The sequence below is a fragment of the Mytilus trossulus genome, chromosome 12 (assembly GCF_036588685.1).
Source record: "Mytilus trossulus isolate FHL-02 chromosome 12, PNRI_Mtr1.1.1.hap1, whole genome shotgun sequence".
NCBI lineage: Eukaryota > Metazoa > Mollusca > Bivalvia > Mytilida > Mytilidae > Mytilus > Mytilus trossulus.
The window spans coordinates 25461474-25479672 of record NC_086384.1 but is presented as its reverse complement, the minus strand read 5'-3'; the positions used below and the strand labels follow the sequence as shown (position 1 = coordinate 25479672).

The following is an 18199-nucleotide window of genomic DNA, read 5'->3' as shown; positions in this document are numbered from 1 at the left end:
TGTAATTGCCCTACCGTTGTCTAATTTATACCATCCTGGATCGGTAAGGACATTTTTGATTATTTTGATTTTTTTGTTTGAGGACTGCCCTCAATGCAGTTATTACATCTCAACTGTCACATCCTTTGGAAATCTAAAGTTGTGCCATTTCACATCGTAAATAACTATTTTTATTTTTGGCATATTTCTGTAGTCTTTGCGGTGTGTTTGGAAATTTTAAAATTGTTCCAGCGTTCGCTTAAATTGTATAAATCAAGATTTTGATAGAGTCTCAATTTGAATTGACATGATTCATTTGACATCGTGCTATTATTGAAGAAGGATATCTGTTATCCGAAATATCTAATATTTGTATATTTTATAGTTATTTTATGGTGATGTTGTACCCTTTTTGACTTGTTATATATTATATTTTGTAGTGTACAGAATCATGTTACATGATCCATCGCCCTGTAAGATTGATCGTTGACTATTTATTCAGTCATTTTATATATATATATAGATATGTTTGTTTTTAATATACATCGTTGTCAAAATAAGGATTTTTTTTGTGACTGTCCTTTTTGTTTTGAATTTTACTCGGAGTTCGGTATTTTTATGATACCACAGGTATATTATCAGAGCGTGTATTTACTAAAAAATTAAATCCTTTTTATTTTGGACACTTTATCAAATGACATTAAAAAGCTTTGATACATATAAACTAGTAAGCTTGCATTCTTTTTTTACATGAATTACTGTTATTTTAAAAAAGTATTTTATACCAGTTACAACATCCCTTTCAAATTTGGCGTGCATGTTTGAGTTAACTTTAGTAATACCTACAACCGTACATCGATGATGATATTTGTAAGTTTCAATGTTATTCAACTTCGTATTTCATTTGGATATCTAATTGTTTTAGTCAGAGGACAATGGTGAGTCTTGTTTAGACAAAATACACGTCTGGTATCTAACATAATAAATTAGGTATGTTTGATGAGTTAAATATGAACACGAACAGGTGTTGAGGAGAATAAAGGCTAACTTTTCATTCTTTTTTTTTAAATTCATCCATACATTTAATACTTCTACCCAAAGCAAAGAGAAAACATAACGAGAAAAAAATAACTGTATACTAGTATACTTTTGGAAAAACAGTTATAAAAACTAATAACAACAACAAAAATCTATATTGAGAATTTTGCTCCCCACTGTTAGATGAATTTGTGTTAACTGGATTCTGTTTTGGTTGATTAACAATTGCTGCAGCACAGTCGTTCTCATTAGCATATTCGCCAACACAGGAAGCAAATGCCATGACATGCGCAATATAATGCTGCTCATGAACACCCTGAAACAAATGTGACATTGGACCACGTGCAAAGATAGCAACGTCATCTCCACCGTGTGTTTCGTAACCCATTTTTATTCCGGATTGCTGATGAAAATGTTTGTCATCTATAAACAGAAAAGTCACAAAACCTTTTAATTTGTATTATGCATATTGTTATGTTTACTCAAAATCGATCGCAAAATTGCGGGCATGTATATTTAATTTAGTTTATGTTGAACTGACTAATGACTAATAACGTACATAATATATTATTAAATTATATATATATAAATGTGGTATGACTGCCAATGAGTCAACTCTCCACAAGAGATTAACATAACAATTATAGGACTTCGTACGACCTTCAACAATGAGCAAAGCCCATACAGCATAGTCGGCTATAAAATGACCCGAAATGACAATGTAAAACAATTCAAATGAGAAAACTAACGGTCAAATTTATGTACAAAAATTTACGAAAAAAAATATGTAACACATAAACAAACGACAACCACTGAATACGGGGCTCCTGACTTAGGACAGGCACATACATACAGAATGTGGTGGGGTTAAACATGTTAGCGGGGTCCAAACCACCCCTCACTTGGGACAGAGGTATAACAGTACAATAGAATATCCTTGTTTTGTGTTTTGTTGTTTCTCTTAACGTCTTATTCTTTTACTTTTTTGCCACGGCATTGTCAGTTTATTTTCGGTTTATGATAAAATTGAGAATGGAAATGGGGAATGTGTCAAAGAGACAACAACCCGACCAAATAAAAAAACCAACAGCAGAAGGTCACCAACAGGTCTTTGAATATGAGTTTGAATATCCCATTGGTATTTTCGCCTCTCTTTAAATAGGTTGAAAATAATCTATTTCTCAATTACTGTATTCTGTTTGGTACGGACCCGACACACGTTTTGTTACATTGTAGTATGCAATTGTAGTTGTTTATTGTTTGGTTTTAAGTCAAATCTGGTTCATTTGAGAGAACCGGAAGATACCAAACCCTTGTTGATAAAAAATCTGTATCAACTACATAAATAATACATGATCGTCCTATGGTCTTGAATTATAGATTCTATGTACTGATCCCGTTTATCAGCATTATTTAGTGTTATGGTGTTCTTTTTATTTGTATTTGTTTGCTGTTTTTTGTAATATACATTTGGTGGGGTTCGATATTTTCTTGGCCTTCAGTATTGATTACGTACCTTGCCTATAGAGTGTATATATGCATTTTTTGCTGTTCTTTGTTTTACAGTTATTGATAAATGTTCAGTATGTTAATAGCTGTATGAACATTTTGACAATTTTACCTATTATGTCTGTATGGATTGCTCACACATTGTTGTCGAAATAATGAAATCATGTGCGACTGTCATACAAGTGAATAGTTTAGCTAGCTATAAAACTTGGTTCTAACCACAATTTCCTACTCAAGAACTGCTGGTACCACATCAGAAATATGACAGTTGTTGTCCATTCATTTGATGTATTTGAGCTTTTGATTTTACCATTTGATATAGGAAATTTTGGAATTTTGCTATTTTACTTTTTGCATAGTTAAAATTGAGTAAGCAAATGGGTAATGTGAGAAAGAGACAACAACCCGACCATAGAGCAGACAACACCCGAAGTCCACCAATAGGTCTTCAAAGTTGTTTGAATTTTTTTTGCTCTTTTTTTTATTCCATCTTGTTTCAAGAAGGTACAGTGTGTTGAGATTCCGTTTACAACAAATCATCAAACATCATACACGTCCAGAGTAGTTGAATTATTTGTCTTTCAGAGGCAAACAGATTATGGCTAATATTCGATTATTGTATGTTGTTTTAGTCTGTGAGTTTTAAACAATTATATGATTGCTACAGAAAAAAATACTTTAATTACTTTAAAAAATACAAAATGTTTTACTATTAAACGGTAAATCGTAAACTTTATTTTTACAGATTATATTACCTGTATGTGCACCAGTTAAATTCCTCCTTGGACGTCGTTCTATTGCACCGGGTCCATTTGCATATGCAATCGTTGTGTATGGTAAATTATCTTTAGCCAAAGAAACTTTTCCGTCATTTTTAACTAAACCTATTAATCAAAATATATTGTTAGCTTTTATTTTTAAAAAAACACTTCACTTGATCTGGTGTAATTTAAACTACAAAATTAACCTTTTCAGATGGCATTATAGGAAAAAATGTAAAGTCGCCGTCAGCTGAAATTCGTAGCGGTTATCGGTAAAATTAATAATCTAAACTATCAATCGCGTTCACTCGAGATATAGCTTTTCACATTCCATTCATAAATCGTAAAACGAAAAACCACTACTGACCTATCTTTAAAGTGATCGCACTGTTATAATCCTGACTAAATTTTATCACCGGTAAAAGGAAATAAATCGAAAATATAACTCAACATGCAGACATCTTATAACTTCAGTTATTTCACATCCATTTTTTAATGGTTATATTCTTTTCAAAGCACAAACATGCCAGTATTCACTTCAAAAGCTTACAAAAGCTTACAAAACCTTTAGACAGACTTATTAATAAGGGATATAGTTACGATACTGTTGTCAGGTCATTAAAGATTGCATATTTTGGCTTTAATATTGATTCACTTATAGGGTCTTTGCATTGGAACTAAATACATTTATTTAAAAAAAAAAAGTTGTTGGCATGACAGGAGTTATGTTCTTCTCGTATATTTTATGATAGTATGATACTAAACCCCTAACGGGAGGGATTGCGCCTGATATTCATATGATGAAGACATAATCTTTCAATTAGTTTAATTGAGGTCTGAAGCTGGCATGTCAGTTAAATGCTAGTAGTCTGTTGTTATTTATGTATTATTGTCATTCTATTTATTTTCTTTTGTTACATCTTTTGACATCGGACTCGGACTTCTCTTGAACTGAATTTTAATGTTATGCGTTTACTTTTCTACATAGACTAGAGGTATAGGGTGATAGTTGAGATCTCATAAACATGTTTAACCCCGCTGCAATTTGGCGCGTGTCCCAAGTCAGGAGCCTCTGGCCTTTGTTAGTCTTGAATGATTTTTAATTTTAGTTTCTTGTGTATAATTCGGAGTTTAGTATGACGTCCATTATGATTGTACTAGTATACATATTTTTTGGGAGCCAGCTGAAGGACACCTACGGATGCGGGAATTCTCGCTACATTGAAGACCCATTGGTGGCATTCGGCTGCTGTCTGCTCTATGGACGGGTTGTTGTCGCTTTGACACATTCCCCATTTCCTTTCTCAATTTTACATCAAGGTATATTAGATAGACATGACGTCGTACTAAATTGGATAATCAAGCTTTCTTGAAGTCACCATAGATTAAAATAGAGAAACGCGAAAGACTACCTTACATTTTCCATCATGACTACCTTGAAAGAGTGTTGCTGTTTACAAGAAACCTACTGAAACAAGAATTCCAAAAGTGGTGAAGTTGAAATCACCCTTAGAATATTTTACGGACTTTCTCACGAGTTAGTTGAACGTTATGGAAAATCTGTTTCACAGATGACGAGCGATATGTTCCACCTGATGTAGCCACAATTTTGTCCTCTTTTCTTCGAATATGATCTACTGAATAACAGTCATCACAGTTTTTGTACTTACATGGGCAAAACGACGGGTACCGTATGTGGGCCAGGATCTACTAAATCTTTCAGAACACCTGAAATCATCCCGGTTTATGATTGGATTCGTGAAGCTCGGTTATAAGTTGTGTGTACTGCTATTTGTCTTTTTTGTGGTTTATTTACCGTGGCATTGTCGGATTGTTTTCTAGTTTATATGTCTCTCAGATATCTGTCGCCTCTCTTCTTTAAAACTTAAGTTAAGGGAAAATATTGTTTGCAGTTGATATACCCTTTTTAGTTCACAGAATAATGTTGTTATGATTGATTGATGGCTAGTTGTGTCATCAGTCCAGCAACATTGTTGAGACTTAGATTTACAATACATTTTAGAGTAAAACAACGGTATTAAATGTAAAGAGGAATCCGCTTATACATACGGAGCACCTGTTTAGTTTTTAAGGACAGACTCTTGTACTGCAGTATTTCTTCGAATTATGATTTTTTTTTAAATTTTTTTATTTATAATATTTTATTGAAATCTGTACATTTGTTAGTTTTTAAAACATCAAGTACCGGTACCTTATCCCGGCCTCGTTATCATTAGTAAAAAACATATATATACAGCTGAAAGTTTTTGTTAGTATTTACATACAATTTTCCATATTTGTAAAAATTATATACCATATCAGATATATCAAAAAATGAAGTTTACCATTAAGATAATCAAACATAATTATCTAATATATAACAAATGCACAGGTAATGAAAAAAATATATAATGTGAGTAGTTGAAGTAATATAAACTAATTTAAGAACTATTAGATTCTGTTTCAGTTCTTCCTGTCCAAGTTAACACAAAAACTTTGCTTTTTGGATCAACGGTACTCTCAGATGAGCAAATTAGTCTTTTGCTTAGTTTGGTGTAGAACTATTTTATTAAAAGTAAACGTTTTTACCCTTGATGTTAATGATTCATAGGAACCAAATCATTTCACACTGTATACATTACAATAATTCATGTTTATTTTTTTATTTTTTTTATTTTTTTCTCATTAGATTTTTTCTTTTTTTTTCTTCTTTCACCTTTTTGATATTCATATATTTATTACATAGCATGCCAGTATTTATATTTATGTATTGTTCAATAAGTGTATAATTTTTGTAAAGGAGACAGATTTGTAACAGCAAATTGCTTGTTTCTGAATCCTGAATATTAATTCCTTTGTATAATATCGTATCATGATGAATTATCTGAATAAATATTGTTTAAACTAAGTAATAAAAAATAAATATATATAAGATATATATTTTTAAGTATGTCCGTAAATTATTTTGAATTCAAAATAATGAAAAGAAGAGAAAAAAAACCCCAACAAACCAACAAAAAACAAAAGTAAAAACAAAAAGACAAGAAAAGGAAAAGGAAAAAGAAACAAAATTAAATAAATAAGTAAACAGATAATTGAAAGTCGAATTATGATTTGTTATTGTCCGCGTGGTACATTATATATTGACTTTAATGTGTCTCTTTTTTATAATGTACATTTTGAAAAGATGTCCAAAGAAATAGTGATAATTTCACTGTTGTAAACAGATTATATAAATATTTGACAACAAGTTACATATTAGATACCTACGCAGAAAATTGTATAAACAACACAACTAGCAATTAGTCAATTGTTCATAAGATGAACACATATTTCTACTGAACTGAAATTAGTCATAAGATTGACACAATTTGCAATAAACTATTGTTAAACTAAACCGTATTACATAATTACCAAGTATCGGATTGCCTCTGTCAGGATATCCAACAATAGACATCGTGTGCGCATGATCAGCTGTGACGATGATGAGAGTATCCTGATCACTTGTGAGTTTATCAGCTACAGCAACAGCATCAGCCATTGCAATAGTTTCAGATAATGCCAACTCTGCTTCTCCAAAATGATGAGCCCAGTCTATTTTACCTCCTAAATAATTATATAACAAGTTATGCTTAGGTTTTATTAACCTATTAACGAGGCTGGAATTGATGATTAAATTAAAGTTATAATCCTTTATTGGTGTGTTTGAGCTTTTGATTTTGACATTTAAGTACAAATTGTCCGTTTTGAACTTTTCTCGTAGTTCGGTATTTTTGATAATTTGCTTTTTATAACATCAACATTTTTTCCCGTAGCGAAACACCTCATTACGTATTCTTAGATTTAAATTCGATTGACAATTTAGGTTTGCTGATCGCCGTTGATCTTAATCGTATGAAAATAAAATAATTAATAATACTCGTTTTGTCAATAACGTCATCGAATGTTTTCCGTAGAATCTCTTAACATACATACAATCTTTATGTTCTCCTTCCAGCACGGACATACTCATAAAGAATTTGTTTTATTATGTATTTTTATATTAAGCTTGAATATGTTTCTTTTATTTATTTCAACCAGGAATACTTGTGGATAGTCGGTCTTATTGGATCCTCAATGCTCTTCAACTTTGTAATTGTTTTGCTTTATAAATATTTTGATGTGAGCGTCACTGATGAATCTTATGTAAACGGAACGCGCGTCTGGCGTACTTAATTGTATTCCTGGTACCTTTGATAACTAATTATATATTCAATATATTAAACATAAACATTACATGTATGCATTCTTCTACATGCTTGTATCTTGATATACAGAACTTGACATACCTTCTACAAGAAGAAAGTAGCCTTTGTTATCGTCATGCATACGTAAAGTTTTTATAGCCTTTTCTGTCATTTCTGCTAACGTAGGTTCCGGCACAGTCTGATTAGCTTTGTCCAACTCAAAGGACATGTGATCAGAGTTAAATAGGCCTACAAACAAGTTGGATTAAAAAAAATAGTAACGTTCAAGCAAACACAGGTTCTTTGCAAATTATCTATAGTACTTTACTATATTGTTTTAATAGTTTCTTTAAATTCATCTTTTTTGCTCACATGATAGATATGTCAACTTAATTTACCGTCTGCTATTTTAGATTTGGATATAAGTTATTAGCATTTTGTAATAAAAAAAGTAAATCCTATTGCACTATAACAGTTTTGCCGACATAACATGAATATGTCGTACAGTTCAGTAAGTTACACAGGAACTGTATTGAAGCACTTTTTATAATATAAGATATTATTTCCCAAGAAAGCACTTTTTTCTGTAATATATGATTATTTCTTACGGAATGTCCTATCTTTTTCTCTTAAAAATATTTTATACTGTACATTGAGAGTTCAACAGTTGATCCTTTCATGAAAGATTATAATTTGGTGACGGAATTATATTGTACTTCTCGGTATAACGTTGTAATATTGGGGTAGACACATTTACTGCTTCCTTTGCAATAATTTGATTCGAAGAATAGGTAATTAATCATCGGAGTTTTATGATATTAGCGTTCTTAATATTTCTTTTGTTTTGAGGAATTGATGTCAAATTGAATGTTAAATTCATGTGCACAGTATCGGAAAGAGTCTTTTCTTAAATAAATAATAGTCCTTGTAATGCTCTTTAGTTTTGCGAGAGCGGCGGTTATCAAATTTAATTAGATTAGGTTTCTAACAACACCCCAATTTCTCGCAAGGCTATCAAAAATTAAAAAATGATATTACTCTACATTAATGACCATGTCCATGCTAGTGTTCTTAAATTAGTTTAAGGACATGATTTCATGGACGCTGTGAATCCCTCGGTCGATGTTACTGTTGTTGGTAGTTGGTGCTAATCCATGATGGTTTTTGTGAAGAACTATAAATGACTATTACCTGAATTCGTTCTTTAAAAAATGTGGATTTTATTTGGTGTACTTATCTGACGATTGCATTTCGTATAAATTTGGTATACTGTGGATTCATTTATTTTCGTGGGTACCAATTTTCGTGGTTTGAGTAAAACTTGCATATTCGTGGATATCAAATTTCGTGGTTTTGTCAATGTCTGCATACATTCCTTAAGAAAATTTGTAATTCGTTGAACATTTAAATTCGTGGTTTCACTGTTCCCACGAAATCCAAAAAAATTGGTGTCCAACGAATATTAATAAATCCACAGTACATGCGATAATATGTGCCAATCTGCTTACAACATAAGCAACACCGACGGGTGCCACATGAGGAGCAGGATCTGCTTACCCATACGGAGCACCTGAGATTTTTCTGTTTGTCTTTTTAATATTTTTAGCCATGGTGTTTTCCGTTTATTTTCAATCTTAATAAGTTTGACTGTCCCTCTAGTATCTTACGCCCCTCTTTTCCGAAAAAGTCATTTGGGCAAATATCACGATCAAGATTCCACTCAAGTAGACTTTGATTTATGTTTAAATTTAAAATTGTACAATGGTGCACGAGTATTCCCTTTTCTGGTAATTCAAGATATAATTTGTTTGAAATGCACTACAAATTTTAAAAGGAAGGGGAGATAACTCCCTAATTTGATATCATTCTAACCAAAAGATTCCAAGATTCCTCGCGAAACAATAAAGGTGGTTTTTAAACTTGATTGATGCCTTTTTGTTAAATATTGTTTGTTTTGAGATTGTGACACAGTGATGACTGCTGTACCCATATTTTGACGATTTTACCTATTATATCTGTTTTGTTCATGCACCGTTGTAAACATAATGGAATTTGATGCAACTGCATATAAGTGAGATGTTTAATGCTATAAATCCAGGTTGAATCCACCATTTGAAAATTCCTCTACCAAGTCAGGAATTTGACAGTAGTTGTCCATTCGTTTGATGTGTTTTATCATATGATTTTGCTATTTAATTAGGGACTTTCGTTTTGAATTTTCCTAGGAGTTCAGTTTGTTTGTGATTTTACTTTTTTCGAATCACCAGACACGCAAAGACCTATTATTTAATCAGGATGAGAGTAACTTCAAAAGATGATGCATCATCGTTAGGTCTGTAAGTTTCTATCGGCCATGTTTTGACAGGTTTTTAAATTGCCTGATTCTTACAAAGACTGGCACTCAGGCTCGAAATTTTACTTACCTAGAATATATTCAGTAGATCGAGGATCAATTTTATTGAATTCTGTAGCATTCCATACATAGCCATAATTAACATTTCTTTGTTGTTTATCGTTAATCCATTCCTAAAATGAATAGATTGTACACTATCTCAAACTTTTTCAAGCTTTAAAAAAACATTATGATGGAATATTATGGTTTATACATTAAGAATACGATTATAATCGAATGTGTAAAAAAAAGAAAAAGAAGAGGTCATTCGCAAATAAAATAAAAACGGGTAAAAGAAAAACATAAACCCATGGCCAAAAACGAAAATAATAAAAAAAAAAAAATAATATGTTACTACAGTACTATGTATAAATCACAACATAAAAGACCGATCCATTCTATAAGCGAATCAAAACCTGGAGTTAATTCAGATGACCTGAAAAGGATCCCAGTGTAGATAGGGAAATTCCATTTGCCTACTTGATTACTAAATAAAGTCATCAAATGCGTAACTTGCTTAAAAATTGTAATAGATGTGATGACTTGTGTTATTTGCAAATTTTTTAATGATATTGAAGATTTTTGTTAATTTTGAAATGACGTTCAAACTTTGTTTGGTCTTTCAACTTTTTTTATTCGACTGTCGTTGCATGATGAATCTTTTGAATGTCCTTACCCTTTCAGAGCGACTAAGATCAATCCCATTTCGTTTTTCGTGTTATTAAGTCTATGTTGTGTTTTGTTTATTATATGTTGTTGGTATTTTTCTTTTTAGGCCTAGCGTTGACAGCTTATTTTCGATTTTTTTTAATAAAATGCATTCCACAAATGGGACATTTACTCAAACAAAATAGTTCCTCTTTTTCTAGATCAATATGTCATTACAGCAACTTGTATTCACACAACATTGTTATACGACTTTAACGACACATACTTGATAACAGAAAATGTCGTTATTGACCGAGAAACAAAGTCTTAAGCCGTTATATCTTTGATGGTTTATATTTTTATTGATAACCTCGTGCGTGTGATACATTTTCATGATTTTCTACTTTATTAGGTCTTTCCACTTTTCTGTTGAAATACCTATAATTGTATTTGTTCTGATTATTATTTATTTATTTTCCGCCACGTTCTGAAATTTTTTTGATTCGCAAGATGTCGCTTAAATATTTTTCATATTGTATCGTATAGTTTATACTCTTTTAAATTTCACCCTGCTAAGCCGAACCATTTACTTTGTAAGAGTTACCTACCTTTTCGCTGTTTATCAAGTGAGTGCATCTCCTTCGTAACAAAATAAGATATCAACAAAATTCTTTTTCTAAATTGTTCGTTGCAGACTCATGGATTTTTGGCTAATTTGGATCGAATTGATTCGAATTTTATAGGAGTTATCTACCTTAACAAAATAAATTTGCCGGTATGTTTTTTCTAACTCAGAAACCTTTAACCATATAACCCTTGAACCTTTTTACTTGATGTCCCTTGGTCCTAACTAAGAAAATGAGGTCATGGTCAAATGTCAATGTCGAGGTCTAAATTTTGACTTATCCTTGTTTTTTTCATTTTATCAAACACTTTAAAAGGTATATATATTTTTTTTTAAAATAAGTGCAAAATGTTTGCCTTATTGTAATGAAGATATGTTACCTTTAGTCTGAAATAATCAAATGGCATCTTATAGGAGTTAGTGCCCCTGAAATGTCTAATTATAAGGTTAATTGATCATTACTTTAACTTGGTTCATTATAAAGCCTTATGACCTTTAACAAAAGGTTAAGTGACATATGACCTTGAAAAATGACAACCGGAAGAGACCTTGAGAAAACCAGAAGTTACTATTTTTGCACCTTTTTCATATCATAGTACTCAGAATTGATGTAGTTTGTAATTTATATACATTTACTTATTACTAAAGACTAAACATGACTATCTTTAAACCGGAAGTGGTCAATTATAGCAGGATTTACAGGCAAAAGTATATAAAACTATATATTTTAGGAATCAGTGTGAAAGAAGCTATTATATGAGACCGGACGTAACATTTCCTTATCTTGAAGTAGCACGTTATCTCCTTTAGTTCACTTTACAGCCTAACAAAACCAGTTATTTATCGCATCAGTCTAAGAAACTTGCTGCTTTGTAAAATTTCTTTGATGTGGAAAGACCTTCAATTGTTCTCTGAACAATTGGTTTTTATTTTTTTTATTTATGGTTATCCTTTTAATAATATAGATACTCTAATGTGTGCAAAAGCATTCTCTAAATTTTAGGCTAGTTGGTGTACTATAATTTTGATAAGGTGTTTTGTTGTACAAGTACTAGTGTTGTGACATGGATTGGTATCCCATATCCTTTATTTTTTCTATTACACATACTAACTTCAATCAGATTTCTGTTGTCTCGCCTTCCATCTTTGCTGTTTAGACCAATAACAGGATCAGTTTCGTTGTTTGGTATGAAATATTTTCGTCCTCCTCCCATTAATACCTGTACAAAAGCAAAAGATGATTTTAACATGCATCGTAATATTCAACTACGTAGATATAAGAAGATGTGGTATGGGTGCCATTGGACAACTCTCCACCAAAGTCGCAATTTATACAAGTAAACCATTATAGGTCAAAGTACGGTCTTCAGCACGGAACCTTGGCTCACACCGAACAGGAAGCTATAAAGGGCCAACAGAAATCACTAGTGTAAATCCATTCAAAAGGGAAAATCTGTATATATAAAAAAGAGAAACACTTATAAACCACATCAACAAACGACTTTGATAAGTCAAAAGTGTATCACATATCCTTAATTTTCATATTAATTCATGAAGAACTTTTTTTTCAAACATTGTCAAAAACTTATTTGAGGTCACATTTTAATGAAATCTTCAATGTTAAACTTTCAAATGTTGTTATTGTTTTTTATATGTTTATTATGATATGATTTCAGACGAAGGCTTTTTGTAAATCTAACACAATTTCAAAGATATTTAAGTTACAGAATATACAACTATCTCTGATCCGGGAATTTATTGATACTGTACCATTTTTATATCTTAAAGATAAATGTTTTAAATTCTTCGGTGCAGGACATCGGTGACCGAGTAGTCTCATCGTTTCGTCTTTAGTGATCATAGCCTGTCAGCTCTGAGGTAAATTTCACTTACCGTAATGCTAGATTTGTAATCATTGATTTTTAAAGCCACTCTTTCAATTAATATATCAATACAAATTTGATATGTTCCATACGTTCGTTTCAAATCTTTTACTTTCTGGGTAAATTTCACTTACCTTAATGCTAGATTTGTAATCATTGATTAACTGTTTTGCAATATCAGGACAATTTTCTCTGTTTGTTACATTTTCTAACTGCCAGTCAACCTCCCAATTTCGATACGGTGTGTTGGCATAGGCGGCCCCTGGTGTTGCATGAGTAATTCTAGTAGTTGTAACAATACCAACAGATTTTTCTAATGAAAGACAGACAAAATCGATCTAAAGCAACATTTAATTTCTTTATAATAGATGAAATTACAAGTGCACTCTTCAAATTAATTACTGTCAAACTGTCAATGTTTCATGTCTGGTACATATAAGACGAATTAAGGATTTCATTGAGTCTAAATTAAAACATGTGAGAGAAATTATTTTCTTTAAAAATATTGCATATGCCACTTCTCTGAACTTTTGCTGACATATGCATGTTCAGTTCTTTCTAAGTTGTGTACTTGTTTGATATATATTTTTTTTAAGTCAGTTTGTGTAGTTGGTTTTTTTTTTTTTGGGGGGGGGGGGAGTCTTTTTTTTTTAAAGGGACAACAGCTGTCAAATTCGTGGTAACCGATTTGGTACAACTTCTTATATTTGATGTTTTTCAATGTGAAACATTTATTTAAACTTTCAAAAATAAACAATAAACAGGGCATGAGCATGCTTGTACGTAGCTTCGTTTCGTGTGTATTTTAGTCTAGACGCCATCTAAAAGTCGTCCAATGACCATATAAGCGATGTAAACATAAAATAGATATGAATAGATTAACGAACTCTTGCTATTGGATTTTTCTAGGTCTTGTTTAAATTCATATTATAGATTAAAAATAAAGGTTCATCATCGTTTTTACCTGTAAAAGAATATTTTTTTTGTAGATCGAATCAGTCAATCAATTGAGTTATCTTTGTTACACTTTCAATGCTGACATTATTTGCATTTCAATACCTTTACACATACAATTTACGTGTTATCCACCTCTCGCTAGAAGGTTAAATTGATTTCTCATGAATACGGATTCAATGGGGTCGAATCATTTTTTTTTTTTTATATATCATGTATATCTCGTAGCTAGTGCCCTTTAACTCGTTATAATTTAATTTTGAATGTAACGCGTATTCTGATTGGCTGACTTTGTTTTGTTTATCAGCGCATAACCATAATTTAGTCATGTGAACGTGAATCATCAACGTGTTTCCATGATTTACTCCGGTTTAAAATGGAACTTTGAATTAAAAATAAGAAATAACTGTATATTATCTGTCTATTCGAAATAACATACGCGAGTGATTCAGTGTGCACCACATTTTCAGTGATGTTATTTCTTCATAAACTTTAAAAAAAAAAAATAGTCATTCTTTAAATAAACACCAGGATATATGTTTTGTACGTAAGATATGCGTTTCTTTTACAACAAACAAACTCATCATCGACGTTTGAATAAAACTTTTTATTTTCTTTAAACATAGTAACAGTAAAATGTTTTACCTTTCTGAATTGACCAGTCTGCAATCGATGTGACCTTTGATTTATCGGTCATAGAAGAACAATCTTTTGACCTAACGCTCCCATCTACTCCTAAAACAGCAGAGTTAGTCTTAATACCACAAAGAAATTGTGTTGCTGTTCCTGCCGAATCTGGTGTTTGATGATCCTGGTTATATGTCTGCAAAAAAACGTTCACCAGATTAATACAATAAAATCACAGTTGATATTGTTCTTTCCAAAATTGAGAAAAGATTCAAGTACATATATCTCATCACTTCCTTAAACCTAATCTCAAAATCTCGACTACAGCATTGCAGTATAATGTCACAGTCTGCAACGTTTGATGCTTATATTCAAAATATAACACACTCTCACTAATAAGATATTGATTAAATGATTCAAATAAAGTGGATTTGTGGACACTACTATAAAACATTAGCAGGAAATCAAATAACATATAAAGAGTGACATTAATAAATATCGAGTGCCCTTCACCAGGAACGCTAAAATCAAAACATTAGAATGCCAGCTGGGATGTTCTGATACTCAGACATTCTATGCGTTATATGACCAAAATGACCAGTTGTATGAGAAAATAATTGAAACATACATGTACAATTGCCTTCATACGCTTTGAATACAATTTAATTGTATGATGTTGCCTTCCTACCAACCTAAGAAGTAGCCAACCCGAAAAATATTATGACACATATCTTTTCCAATTTTGTGTTAATGATTTTTTCCTGCTCTAATGTCGTTTTAAAAAAAAAATCCAACACAAAGTACAAAGCATGGATAGGCAAAACAAGGAATATCTTACGGGTGGCCAAATTGACTACTTGAAATTCTCAGAAAGTTTCCAATATGGCTGTGCAGGAGGTACGGAGGAGGTACGGAAATAAATTTTAAAAAAATGGAAATTGAAATGGGGGATGTTTCAAACAGACAACAACCCAACCAAAATGCAGAAAACAGTCAAAGGCCACAAATGGATATTCAACACAATAAAGCCCGGACAATTGAGCGGAAACACGAATGTGAATGATGACAAATTATTTGTTTTGTGTTGATTTAAAAAAAAAAAGAAGAGAAGATGTGGCATGATTGCAAATGAGACAACTCTCCACAAGAGACCAAAATGACACACAAATTTACAACTATAGGTCACCATACGGCATTCAACAATGAGCAAAGCCCATGTACATTACTATAAGCTGAAAGGATGGCGTGTTTATTCAGTTACAATCATATATTTGACATTATTGCAGTCACTTTTCGTGTATGTGGCATATTTATTTTGTCTTTGATCAGTTAAAAACCACGCTAGGCAAATCTTCAAATTCAATTGAAATCAGATAATATAAATCTGTTCAGATCTTCGACAGGCATGATCACTCAAACAAGAACATATCATTTATCACCAACAGATAATAGATAACAAAGACACACACTAAAATCATGCTGACTAGCAAGGTAATATCACGTTTGATCTACGTATACATTAAGTCCGTAAGACCCCGAGTTAACAAGTTTCTACTGGTTAAACCAAACAACCTAGTAATTTTACGTTTTTTTTCTTATTTACATAACAAATTTTGTTGAGGTTATTAAGAAGAACATGTTTTCGTACAAAGAATTAAGGATTAAAGTTTGCAAGTTGCAGATACTGTATCTCATTAACCTAACTTGAAGACCACAACATGTAGATTTTTCTGGTAAAAATATAATAACCGTTCGAATAAGAAATATTTAGGAATTGAATGCTACTTAATGACCCTATGAAGTTACAAAAAGAAGCATTCAATACTTATAATTACATTTTTTAGCTATGATCATGAAACACGAATTTTATATTTTTTTTATTTAATTCACCTGTGCACTTTATTGTGGGACCACGCGTTATCATGAATGAAAAGTTTTACTGAGTAATGCAATTGCTTAAGGAATAACATGTGATCTGCAGTTAGCCAATCAGAATAAAGAATTATATTGAAACATACATCTAATATAATTATTCGAATGTATAGAATAGGAAATGAACAATAGAACCTATTGGTATTATAAGCAATTTGCGCTCTCACATCAGAAAGGGAAAGTTTCTGTTAAAACACTGCCTGAGATCTTTTTCTATATAATTTTGTGGTTACCTTATTCCTATCACATTTTCGTTCTGAAAGACATAACGTCAGGCTGTATCCACTTTTACCAAACGCTTAACTTAACTAATTGTATGAAAGAGCAACCAGACAAAAGAACATTTGACAAAAAAGACAACACCATGTCAAAAAACGAAAAACAACCAAAATAGAAACAATTGCATTCAGTACAAACATATTAAACTAAATACTGAGAAACACGAATTCAAACAAAAACCGGGGTTAATCTTATGTGCTTTCAGAGCGTCGCAAAATGTAGAAATATAATCATAAGCCTGACCTTGGATAATGCAACGTGGGGGAATTTCTCCCAGCTGAGTACATTCTCTTCTCCTGTTTTGTTGTTAAGTTGACCTTGTCGTATTCTAGCTGCTGTAATAGTTGGTATGCTCATTCCATCTCCCAGAAAGAAAATAACATTTCTTGCGACTTTCTCAATTTTCTGCGATTTCAAATATTTTTGAAGTTCATCTTTTGCTAGATTTCGCCAATATACTTGGGCTGCATAAAAAAAACATAAAATAAAAAATATATTGAATAATTCTCAATTGGATTTCCTCTCCGAAATTTGGCTATATGTGTACTGTAAATTGCATTATTAGTTCGTCTTCCTCATTTTTTAGTCATTTCAAATGTTTTTGAAGCTCATCTTTTGCTTGATTTCGCCAATATACTTGCATATAAAAAAAACATATAAAATAAACGAGACAACAATATTGAATAAAATCATTGTAAGCCATTTTGAGAATTCTCAATTGAATTTCCTCTCCGAAATTTAGCTCTTTGTGTACTGCAAATTGCATTGTAGTTCGTCTGATTATGAATGCTTATTATTACATACTCCATCCAAGTTAATGAAAGTACAGTTAATTACATCCAATGTTTAGTACTGCCAAGGAATGTCATCAAATGTACATGGAGTTCAAGTGAAGAATGTTTTTCAAAAGAAATAAAAAAGCGCACACTTAATTTTATGCGTAAGAAATCCACAGATTTATCTATTTTATTTACGTCCAGTGGCAATTATTTTACAAATAAACATTGAGATAAGTTTTTAAATCAGTTAATCACTGTTTGAAAAACGTAAGATGAAAAAAATGGCAAAAAAAATGTATTAAGTATAGAAAACTGTTACTCACTTTCACCGTTTCCGGAAAATTTAGAATCCGTAATCGGGCCAGTTTCCTTTGATGGAAAACCAAATCCAGAATGCATTAAAGTTACAAAAAAGAAAAAAAGTTCAACAATTTTAACCGGGTTTAACATAGTCAACTTCCCGAATGTCTAAAATCAAATAACAAATAATTATCTAGCGTAAGAGGTATTTCACAGTTTTGTAAATAAATATTATCTATCACGTCTATATAAATAATATGGTTGGAA

The 18199-nt window shown here is 31.5% G+C and overlaps 1 protein-coding gene across 1 annotated transcript; it reads right to left on the bottom strand.

The window, feature by feature from the left end:
* Positions 1 to 1107: 1107 nt before the first annotated feature.
* On the bottom strand, positions 1108 to 18199 carry LOC134693514 (alkaline phosphatase-like). The gene is made up of 10 exons (XM_063554350.1): positions 17956 to 18199; positions 17097 to 17317; positions 14661 to 14838; positions 13196 to 13374; positions 12291 to 12398; positions 9937 to 10039; positions 7616 to 7762; positions 6702 to 6893; positions 3282 to 3410; positions 1108 to 1440 (listed from the first exon to the last, which is right to left on the bottom strand). The coding sequence occupies exons 1-10, from the start codon at positions 18080 to 18082 to the stop codon at positions 1118 to 1120; spliced, it is 1707 nt and encodes a 568-aa protein (XP_063410420.1). The 5' UTR covers positions 18083 to 18199; the 3' UTR covers positions 1108 to 1117.